We start from the raw sequence: 12554 nt of genomic DNA, 5'->3' as shown, positions 1-12554 counted from the left end.
GAGACTATGTATTAAATTCAGGCTTAGTGAATTTTGGCAGGACTGTCATGGCTTTGAATGATCTTGGTCTCTTTTATCTGGGAACCTATCATTATGTTCTCTGGATACTGAGTGCAGTATTCTTTAAAAAATTTTTTTTTATTATTAAAGCTTTTTAATTTTCAAAAGATATGCATGGATAACTTTTGAACATTAACTTGCAAAACCTTGTGTTTCAATTTTACTCCCCCATTCCTCCACCTTCTCCCCTAGATAGCAAGTAATCCAATATATATCAAACATGGTAAAAATTCACATACATATTTACATAATTATCTTGCTTGAGTGAATTCTCTTGAAGGATCATAGAAGTTGTTTTACGTATGTGCCCTATGTTGTCAGATCAAGGGTATGTGATTGCTTCCCTCGTAGGCTTTCTGGGACAAGCTTGTCCATGAGCAAACTCTTGTTCCTCCAATAAATAAGTTTGCCTCAGACTCAGCAGGCTCAGAGTGATTATCTAATCACTTGTTTGCCTTGTCACTGTTCTGGACCCTGGGAAAAATTTGTGATCAGCTCTGGGAGACTTTTTTTGGGCATAAATGAAAGGTAAAATAAAAAAGTTATTTTTGCTCCATTGCTATTTATTGTCTAGAGCTCTGGAACTTGAATCCTTAATTGGCCTCTTTTGGAGACCCTTCCTTGCTGTCCTAGGCAGGAGATGCTTAATTTGTATGCAATTTGTTCTGAAAGACATTGCCCCTCTTTCTATTTGGTGCTCTAGGAATTTAAACATTGATCTTGGGCCCACACTTGTTTGACAGTTCCTGAATTGAAAAGATATCCTACTATGGTCTCTTCTTGTGGGATGTTGCGGGATGAGCTGGGTTGTACCGTTTCCTGCTATTCTACTATTTTGGTTGTTTTTTTTTTTTTCATTAAAGCATTTTAAAAGTCAACACAAATTTACCTGTATATTTTTAAATACAAGGAAGTACCTTCATGCCTTCCAAATCTGATACATTTTTGTTTTTATTGAAAGTAACATATATATATATATATATATATATGAATTGTAACTTTCCATGGTAGGTCAATATACACCTTCTCAATGGCTGTTATTCAATGATATAAAGCTAGATTTATTTAGATGTCATTTCCCTCAAAATGTCATGTTTACTTTAAAACTAATTGTTCATTTATTTACATCTAGATACATTTATTTTCACATCTAAAGGGACAATAATTATTCTCCTTAATGATCCCTTTGATAAATTTCTTTGATGGCCTTCCTCTAATCCCAAATTCAACACAATCTTTGTCAAGCTCATTAAGTAGAAAAAGAAGGGAGGAAATTAGAAAAATCATATTCATATAGGAAAGGAATATATCTTAAAGAGAAATAAAAAGGAACCAAACATTTTAGAATAAGAAAACTTAAATTTCTGAACTCTCTATTTAACAGAGAGTTTGTTCTTTGTTCTTGCAATCCCTGAACAGTATGCTCAATAGAAGGCATTTGTTATGATGTACCTGTGGAGCACCATACATGTAGAGTACGAGAGCTTCTTGTTTAGGGATCACACACCAAGCTTTTTGCCAGGGCTTAGACTTTTCCATATACTGAAGAAAACTGCAAATGACACTGTTTCCAGATACCTCTGCTGATTCAATCTGTGAATATGTACCAAAGAGAAATAGAGAAATATAGAGAAATGTTGTACTTTAAATATAGAGAAACTATGCCAGATAGAGAAATAACTTGCAAATTATTATTTTAAAGAAATAACTTGCAAATTATTATTTTAAAAATCTCTATACCTATGCCTGAATGAACAGAAATTTTCTTAATCCCCAAATAAGTAAGCATCAATAAGGCATGGATCTGTGACTACATTGGAAGGGACTTTTTCTATTTTTTAATAAGTCTGTTAAAGTGTTGCCTGCCTCAGAGAAGTTAAGAAACTTGCTCATAGTTACACAAATGGGCATCACTTTTAGAATTTTAACCCAGGTCTTCCTGACTCTAGGGTAGCACTCTATTTACAAAACAGAATTAATGGAAAGGGAAAGCATTTTTATAGTACTACAAAGATTTCATCTTTCCTAACATATAACATTTGTAGTCAAATATAACATTACAGAGCAATATATCACAAAGATCATACAATATGAAGGATTTTATACCAGGACTATGAGGCTGACTCAATATTAATAAAACTAGAAGAATGATTGGCTATGTCAATTTAAAAAAATCTTATGATTATGCCAACAGGTGTAGAAAAAGCTTTTGACAAAATACAACACCCACCAGAAAGCACAAGAAGAAATTGAGCCTTTCTTAAACTAAGTAGTATCTACTACTTATCTATCTGAAAATACAAGCACTGAAGCCTTCTCAGTGTGATCAGAATAGCAAGGATCACATAAAAGGTAATACAAATTAGGAGAGCATGGAAAAATATAGCTATCTGATCTATAGATAAGGGGAAAGTTTATGACTCCATGGTTGATAATGCTATCAACATTATTATTCAAAATCATACTAGAAATGCTAGCCACAGCAATAAGACAAAAAAAAAAAAAAAAAAAAAGAAAGAAACTGAAGAAAAAATAGGTAAAGAAAGAAAGTTATCCTTTGTAGAGAAATATAAAGAACAAACTAATAATCAACAAATTTAGCAGAATTGTAAGATATAAAATCAACATTTCTGTACATATTACCAATAAAACCCAGCAGCAAGAGTTACAAAAAGAGAAATTCCATTTAAAGTAATTGTATATTATTTGGGAGTTTTACCTATTAAGAAAAACCAAGGGATTATACAAACACAATTAAATTCTTTTTGGAGAAATATTAATTGCTTGTAGGTAAGGCAAGCCAGAATAATAAAAATGACAATTAAGGGCAGTTAGATGGCAGAGTGGATAGAGCATCAGGAGGATATGCATTTAAATCTGGTCTCATACTTACATTTACTAGCAGTCTGACCCTGGGCAAGTCACTTAACCTCAATTATCTCACTCCTCCCCCATCCCTACCCTTTCTCCTTCCCTCTTCCCTTTTCCCCTTCTCTTCCCCTCCTCCCAGCAGAAAAAAGATAATTCAACCTAAGTTCATTTACTCATTAAGTACCAAATCAAACTACCATATGGTTTTATAGAACAGAAGATATAAAATTCATATGGAAGAGCAAAAGGTTGGGAATATCAAGGGAATAAATAAGAAAAAAATTGTGAAGGAAAGTTGGGACACTAATACACTATTGATGGAGTTCTAAACTAGTTCAATCATTCTAGAGAATAATTTGGAACTATGCCCATTAATAAAACTATATATACTCTTTGACCTAACAATACCATAATAACATCTGTATCCCAAAAAGGAAAAGGGAAAGGGCCTATTTGTTCAAAAATATTTATAGCATATTTTTGTGCTGGCATAGAATTGAATATTGAGGGGCTGTGGGGAATGGCTGAACAGGTTGCAGTGTATGATTGTGAAAGGATACTATTTTGCTATAAGAAATGACAAACAGGTTGTTTTCAGAAAAACCTTGGAAGATTTTTTTATTATACAAATTAACAAAATGTCTTATTTTGCCCAGTATTCCCAAGAAAAAGTAGTTTAGGGACTTTTAAAAAACAGGCCTGCTGAACAAATCCAGTCATAACAAGAATAACTGATTGTGAGATCAGTACACTGCAATGTGCAACTTATAAAGCCTACCAACAAAACCCAGCATCAAAAGAAAAAAAGAGAAATTCCATTTAAAGTAACGCCAAGCAATATAAAATATTTGGAAATGTTGGCAAAATATAAAATGACTCATAGGAACTTGGAGCTAATAATTTCATCATTTCCTTAATCTAATTCTCCTTGGATTAAATTTTTCAGAGACCAACTGCTGATATAACTGTGTAGGTGACTGGAGAATAGTTGAGGTCTCATCAGTGGTCTTTAGTACTACTTTCCTTTCATTTTCATTATTTAATAAAATCTTAAGAGCAGAGCCAATGGGTATACCATCATTTATTTTTCCCAAAGCAAAGGGAATAGAACTAAGGGAACAATGGTACACAGTGACAGCAATATTGTAACTTGATCAACTGTGAAAGAATTAATCTTAATCTGTGATAAAAAATGCTATCCACTTCCAGAGAGAACTAGTAAACCCAGAATGCAAATTGATCCATACCTCTGAACTTTATTTTTTTTTATGGGGGTAGGGGTCATTTTCTTCTGCAATATGGCTAATATGGAAGTAAGAAAAAGGTTACTATTTTAGCTATACTTTTGTTAATGGATATGACTGAAAAATAAAAAAGGAAACAAGCACTGTATCTGTGCCAGGAACTGTGCTAAGAATTTGACAAATATTATGTCATTTGATCTTCTCAAGAATCCTGTGAAGTATTATTTTAATCTCAATTTATAGTTGAGGAAACTGAGGCAGATAAGAAGACATGCCCAAGGTCATTACTTGTTAAATGTCTTAGGCCACATTTGAACTCATGTCTTCTTGAATCCAGATCCATTACTACTTGTCATTAAAAAGTTTAAACAATATATAAAGATGAAACTCCCATTTTCTCATCATACCTCTAAGATTCCTTTCCTTTTCTTTTCTTCACTGTCTGTGCATCCAGTTATTATTTGATAGCAGTCTTTACAAACTTTGTTCCATTTACCACCATCATATTCAAGTTGAGCTTTATAGTCAGAACATTTCCAACAGACCACCTTAAAGACAAAGAAAGAAAGGAATAGCAATCATACTCACCGATTTTCCATTATAGCTAATAGTTAAGAAAAATGTAACTGTTACAAAATACTGATTGAGAAAGCAATTAATTTATCAATTCAGAAAATAACTTGTATTCATATTGTCAAAGATTAGGTTTTTAAATGGCATACACTAATTTTCTTTTTGTTTTTAACATTCTTTAAAATTGTTTTTACTTTTTAACATTTACTTTTATAAGATTTTGATTTCTATTTTTTCTCCCATCCTCCTTTGCCTCCCCAAGACAGCAAGCAATATTTCATTTTTATTATATTATCTTGGCCTACCCATGAACAATTTACTTTTTTCAACTATTTAGATCTGACTTTGTGTGAAAAGTGCTTTATAACTGTGTTTATATAGTTCATTGGATTTAATTTTTTCCTAAAAGTTCACCTAACCTAAATAGAGATAAATGAGTATATTTCAAGTGCTTACTGTTAAGTAATGTTGAAGAAGGAGAAAAATGATCACAAAATCCTATTACTTCAGTAATGGATTTTGTTGTTCATCTTTCATCTTCAAAAAGACTGATGACAATACAGCGTGATGTCTTGACTTGCACATGAATTGGATTCAAATGAGGTAAAGTTGCACAAAATCACCAGCCTCACTAAATCTTCCAGAGTCATCAAAGTTTAGAGGCAAGACAAATGTCAAGATGATTTGCAAAGCCCAAGAATGTAGTAGATGACTTTAGTGTCTTTGATGTCTGACCAAGCTCTAAGCACTCACAGTGCTTGTTTTAGTTGCCTTTGTAGCTGTGGGAACAAATTGTTTTTATCTGCACTTTCTGCTAGGGAAATCTTTATATGCAAGGAGGAAGACATTCCCTAACTCACTGACAGATTTGAGGTCCATCTTCCAAGATAGTTTTATTGACAAAGCTAAGATTTTGGTGAAAAGTGGACACCAAAGATGGATGAACATATCCGAAAAAGCCTCAACAAGCCCTCATACCCATATACTCAGGAACAGAACTATGTTTCTCAAAAGGCAGTTTCTGCCTAATACTATCTGAAAGGAAAGATGGCTATTGTGATAGGAGCAAAATTTTCCCAACAAAATTTCCTTTGGACCCCTGCTTTCCTGAACAGCTTCTCGGTTTGGTGGTAATAAAAACTCTTAATCATTTAGAGTCTGGGCCTTTCAGACTTGGTAGATACCTAAGACTTCAGTAGTCGCCAAACCCCGAGTAAATAATTTTTAGGTGGAGACAAGTCACAATTGTCCCATGATGTCTGTGTTGCATATTCTTCTTGTATTAAAGTCAGCCTCCTTTGCAATGTTAAGTGACAAATTCTATAAGAGGTCTTTGAGAAAGTCATTCTAATATTTAAGCAACCTCAACTAAAGCTTGACATATAGACAGAAAATTGGAAATAAATGTTCCAGGGAGAGGATAGAAGAAAGGTTTGATAGGTTGATAAAATCAAGGAGACCCTGGGAGGAGTAGGGGACAAAAACAATAGGGGGAAGAAAGGAAAAGGGAAAAAAACTGAGCCAAGAAGTAGACGAGTAAATCTCAAATTTGTCTTTACTAGCATTGTAAATTATGTGAATTCTTAAAAACCTGGAAAAAGATATCAAATTTCTACCTTATTTTTTCCCCCACTTTCTGAGAAATGCAATGATAATTATACTAAACGATTTTAACAATTCTTCATAACGTAGGGATCATGAAAGGGAGAAGGGTTACCTTTCTCTTGACCCTAAGTCTGGGCAAACAGGTCTCAACACTCCAGTATTTTTTCCAAGAAAACTCCAAATAGGGTTACAACAAGTTGGACATGAATAAAAATTCAACAACAACAACACTGGGTCCAGTGGGAGGGTTGAGCCTCTATGTGTAAAGAAAATGAGAAATATATCTGCTGGTACCAGAGTACTTTAGTGGAAAAGGTATTGTATATGGATTCAGGAAAGACCTGGGTTCAAACTATCTTTTCAAGCCTCATTGTCCTATGAAATGCGGACAACAGTATTTCCTGGAATGCCTACTTCACAGGAATGGGGTGAGTATAAAATGAGACAATTTGTATAAAGTATTTTGCAAAAACTTAATATGCTCCATACATTTCAGCAATTGTTTCACACTAGAGACTGTAGCTTATTTCAGGCTATCCTATGGCTCAGTCACCTGAAATTTTGATTCTTTGGAGACTATGATGTTTTTATAAATCTTAATTTACGAAATTAATTTAAGAAACAGGTTTTTGTTTCAAGAAGTAGGCTGATATTGCTGAAAGTACTACCTAATTTCCACAAAGTAAAGTCCTATTCAATTATGGATCTAGCACACTCACTGATTAGCTGCAGTGTCACTGATTATCTGCAGTGTCTGTTACCTAACTGCATATCACATTAACATGGCAACAGATAATAGGTTTTCTTTACCCAGCTGGTTTTTCATGTTTAGATTATTGAGTCAAATTGGAGTGGTTATATAATATTCCAGGATTTGTTACAATTAATAGAATGCCATCACCAACAAAAATGTGTGGAGGAATATCTCATAGTCATGAAGAATTCCATTTCTCATTATATACATATCTCTTTCAAATACTTTTATTAAACTTTAGCTGATGCTAGTAATCAGATAAATTATTTTCTGGATAATTTAATCTTTTTATTAATACTGCTAGCATTTTTATAATTTGGTCAGATGTACCTAAAACCAATAAGAGGATTATTTTTAAAAGTTCTGTGAAAGACACCTTGATAGATAGCTTTTAAGATTAAAATTTGCCATCCAGAAAAAGAATTAAAGAAACTGAATATAAATCAACACATGCTATGTTCACTTTTTTTTTATTTTTCTTTACCAATACAATTCATAAAGCAATGTTGTATTAAAAAATAAACTTACTATAATAAAAAAAGTGTTCTACTGAAAATAAAAAAATTGATCCATCCCAATTAATTTAACCATAAAAGGATTGGATAGCTATACTGGATAGCTGTACTGTATACAAATTCCATTCTTAATTGGGAAGGAATGATATTCTTTGATCATTGGAAATATCTGAGTCTGGGGGATGTAAAGGGCAGGAACTCTGTATGATTGATTTAATCCTATAACAAGGTGTTAACTGAGTGGAATTGCTAAGGCAACAGTTATCTAGTTTGGCATGTGACTCCTTTAGTTCAGTATTCTTGATTTAATCCTAAAACAAGGTGTTAATTCAGTAGAATTAAGATAATGATTCTCTAGCACTTAATATAGTTCTACAAGCTGACACCTATTCTACAAGACTGACACTTACAATGATGTACTTATAATAGAGTATATAAAAGCTAAGAGATCTGGGAGGGAGAAAAACTTCAAGATAGGTATGTCCTGGTGGCTTTCTATCTTCTGTACTTTGAGAGAAAAGACTTGACCAGCCTCTGCTGGCTCTCCTGCATTTCTCCACTGAAAGCAAGATCCATTCTGAGGATCTTGTAGGAGGATCTTGTCCACCTCTTATGACAAGATTACAAAAGGCTTAATTAGTGTTAAAGCTAAAAAAAAAAAAAAAAAAATTTAAGGACAGGATATATCTGATTTAAGAATAGAAGCATACCCTGTTATTCAAGTTTGACTCTTCAGGTCAAGAAAGGAGAAGATACACTCCTTTTGATCTGGAAATTATCAAAGATCTGAAAAAGCATTGCACTCTTTATGGGGCTACAAGATCCATCCTCCTCCACTGAAAGCAAGATCCATCCAGAAAGCTAGCCTGACCCCAGGTGGAGACAGACTGTGACTTTATCTCGTGATGATTAACTGCTGAAATAAAAGCTGGTCCCAAGACCTTCAGAAAGCTAACCAGAACATTACATTTTGACGCCCAAACGTGGACTAAGGATCTACATCCCTGACCCAGAAATAGGGTAAGTACAAAAATATATATAAGCAGGAAGAACTGGTCTGTGTAGCAAAACAGTGAGATGATTTTACAATAGAGGTGAAAAGCCTATCGAACTTAATGATAGCTGGTTGTCCAAAAAATGAATTTAAGTTCAACTTTAAATTTAACCTAAGTACTTATAAACATTATTTAAATTTAAATGTTACTCAAAAGAGGGACAACTCTTTTGATATGTAGACAAACTTTTCTAGAGGATAACGAAACTAACACAAAACATTGTAGACCTAAAAGCAGCCATCAATTAAGAAAGCGTTAAAGCTCAAACTTATCTAATACTTAATACCTATAATTAACCAAAATCCCTAATCTTATATTGGACAATTCTATATTTATTTAAAAGGTATAATGCTAATATGAGTAACCTGAATATATTCTCCTTGCACTTTGTTAAGGGCTAAACTAGTGTTTCACCTGAAATGGGGAAAATGCTTAGAAAAGAGCCTTCCCTACCCCAAGGGAAGTGTGTAGAGTGCATACTTAAGCTAAGAAGAAACCAAAGTTTGATTGTAACTTGGAAGCAGATCATTGAACTCATCTACTTGGTTCTCTAAGGAAGAAGAATTAGAGCCAGACAAGTGGAAACTAGCAGGAGAACAACTAACAGAATATTACAATGATAATGGTCTTGATACAATTCCTAAAGAAACATTCTATATATATAACTTAATACAATTGGGTTTAAGGAATTACATAAGTATTAGACTAAGGAAAAAGAAGAAAGAGCAGGACAGGGAAGGGTACTGATAAAACAGCTGAAAAGAATGAAGAATTAGAGAAGAAAGGAATTAAGTACAATGCTGATGAAATTAAGGAATGTGGTGCTTCACAGCAGGAGCCATTAAGGCTCATCCCCTGACCAAACCACCTTCATGGGTGGTAGGAGAAGGAGGAAGGGGGAGGGGCAATGACACAATCAGCACCACCCATGAAGCAGCTTTGTCCACCTCTTATGACAAGATTACAAAAGGCTTAATTAGTGTTAAAGCTAAAAAAAAAAAAAAAAAAATTTAAGGACAGGATATATCTGATTTAAGAATAGAAGCATACCCTGTTATTCAAGTTTGACTCTTCAGGTCAAGAAAGGAGAAGATACACTCCTTTTGATCTGGAAATTATCAAAGATCTGAAAAAGCATTGCACTCTTTATGGGGCTACAACATCTTATGTTAAGATGGTATTAGAGAATTTGGCTTATGAAATTTTAACCCCTGGCTATTTGAAATCTATAGCAAGGACATGTTTAGAACCTGGACAAAACTTGTTGTGGCTTTCAGAGTATAGTGAACTATATAGAATACAAGACCAATGAAATAGGCAAACTGGAGTTAATGTACCAATCACTTTTGATCAACTAGCAGGTATAGCTCATTATACAGATGCTTTAGGACAGATTAATTACCCTTTGATAGCATATGAGCAAATTGCTGCTGCTACACTGCTGCTATCAAAGCATGGGGGACCCTCCCAAGAAAACAAGATAAAGGGGAAGCCTTCATGAAAATAGAACAAGGTCCAAATGAGCCCTTTGCTGATTTTGTGGGATGTCTGCATACAGTTGTCATATAAACTATTGATGAAGATGAAGCAACAAAAATTATGATAAGGAAACTTGCTAGAGAAAATGCTAATGAGGTTTATAGAAGAATTATACGAGGACTGCACAAAGATGCGCCTTTAGAGGAGATCATAAGACACTGTGCCACATTGGGCACAAATGCCTTTTATACCCAGGCTATGATGCAGAACATAGGAAGATGGGGTCCCTCTTGGCAAGGGACTTCCAGAGAGACTCAGCAATGCTTTCAATGTGGTAAAGTGGGGCATCTGAAAGCTCAATGTTGGCATGGAGATAGAGTGAGAAGACAGGGTGAGAGAACAAGACCCCAAACCCTATGTCCAAAATGCAACAGAGGTTTCCATTGGGCATTAGAATGTAGATTGACCCAGGGAAATGGGAAGCAGGGCCCAGCTCCAGGGCCCCAGTGGACATCAGAATGTAGAATGACTAAGGGAAATGAGAGCTCCAGAGCCCAGGCAAAAAACAGGTGGGGCATTATGGGAACTGAGGTTACACCCAGAGAGTCTTTAGAAGTTTAATATTAAGACATGATCAAGCAGCCAAAAAGCAATTTGATGAAAGAAAGGGATTACATGATCTATCAGTCAAGAAGCAATCAGATGGGAAAAAGGGATTACAATTAGGGAAAACAGAGTTGTATGCAGCTAGGACTACTAAAATATACCCTGGAGAGGTGAAATCTGTCCCTGTCTGGCCTATGACTCCTTTGCCACCAGGTACAGTAGGCGGCTTGACCACTTCACCTCCTGAGAGTGCTTACAAAACAGTTTTCATCCATACACTGATGTGGGAAACTGGGGAATGTGTAGCTAATATCCCAGTCACTAATACAGGTAGATAATGTGTGACTTATCAACCAAGAGAAGTAGTAGCATCAGGTTTACTGATACATAGTTCTGATAGGCAATCTGGTGATATTTATCCAGATTTTGACTTCCAGCAGCAGACTCCAGGAATATTCTGGACTGCAGCTGTTACAGCTGACTGACCTATGTTCACTATCTATATAAATGGCCTACCATTGGAAGGTTGGTGCAGCTCGTACAGTCATTAGAGGTAAAGATTAAGGCAGACCCCTATATGTCTGGCATAAGAGGATCAATAACAGCTGAAGTTAGTGCTGCCTCTATAAGATAGATACTTGAAGGTGAAACAGGAGTTTTTACTCCTTTTGTAATTGAAAAAATCCCCATCAATCTATGAGGAAGAGACATTTTACAGTAGTTAAGATTATAATAAGAGTACTTTGGCTTTTTAGGCAGGGCAGCTGTTGAAGGCCTGCCTGCTCTCTCACCTGTTCCTATTCAATGGAAAACTGATACACCAGTATGGATATAACAGTGGCCCTTAACAATTGATAAAATTCAGGCCTTATTAGATATAGTATAAGAGCAACTTGACCAAGCTGCTTACAACCTGCTCTAAGTACTTGGAATTCCCCTGTATTTGTTGTAAAAAAGAACTCTGGAAAATAGAGGATGGTAACTGATTTAAGAAAAGTGAATGAACATATGGAAACTATAGGAACTCTTCAGCCTGGACTTCCATCTCGTACTCAATTGCCTGAGGGCCTCTTTGGGTTTCAGACATTAAGCCTTGTTTCTATTCTATCCCTGTAGATAAGGAGGATATGAAAAGATTTGCCTTTTCAATGTCCAGTGTTAATTTAGCTGAGTCTTGTCTTATAAAAGATATGAATGGACAGTTTTGCCACAAGAAAAGCATTTGCAAAAGTTATGTTGTTACATGATAGCTTGGGGTACACACCACCCAAATGTTAGAAGCATGTCTACAAAAGACCATAGGAAACACTAAGGAACTACAAATTGCATATAGCTCCAGAAAAAATTCAAAAACGTCCTCCTTTTCAATATTTAGGATATGAAATATATTCTAAGGTGCTTACAGTACAAAAACTTTCCTTAAGAACAGAGAAGCTGAACACCTTAAATGACTTTCAGAAACTGATAGGAGATATCCAATGGATGCATCCAGTATTAGGCTTGACTACCTACCAATTGCAATGATTATATGACATTTTAAGGGGAGACACCGCTTTAAATTCACCACGCCAGTTTACAAAGGAAGCTCGAGAGGCTTTGAGAGAAGTTGAACTGGCTTTATCCAATGTGGTTGAAAGAGTAACTCAAAAACCCTTGGAAATGGCAGTTTTTGCTACAAAAGAGGTACTTCGCAGCAGTCCTTCATCAAAGAGATAGTGTGTTAGAGTGGGTGAACCTCCCAGCACAACCAGAACAAAGCCTTACTCCTTACCCAGTGCTTGTGGCTAGAATT

At 35.0% G+C, this 12554-nt stretch overlaps 1 protein-coding gene across 2 annotated transcripts in view; it reads right to left on the bottom strand.

Annotated features, from left to right (window-relative positions):
* FGD4 (FYVE, RhoGEF and PH domain containing 4) overlaps window positions 1-12554 on the bottom strand; it is a 264375-nt gene that overhangs the window by 15186 nt on the left and 236635 nt on the right. For both annotated transcript variants that reach the window (XM_031938146.1, XM_031938145.1), the window contains exons 15-16: window positions 4583-4723; window positions 1513-1653 (exon numbers count right to left, since the gene is read on the bottom strand). In XM_031938146.1, coding sequence (XP_031794006.1) covers window positions 1513-1653; window positions 4583-4723 — 282 coding nt within the window. The remainder of the gene's footprint in view (window positions 1-1512; window positions 1654-4582; window positions 4724-12554) is intronic.

This window comes from Sarcophilus harrisii, chromosome 5, assembly GCF_902635505.1.
Source record: "Sarcophilus harrisii chromosome 5, mSarHar1.11, whole genome shotgun sequence".
In the NCBI taxonomy this organism is placed as follows: Eukaryota; Metazoa; Chordata; class Mammalia; order Dasyuromorphia; family Dasyuridae; genus Sarcophilus; species Sarcophilus harrisii.
Note: the sequence above shows the minus strand (reverse complement) of the source record. Positions and strands in the feature narration are given on the sequence as shown.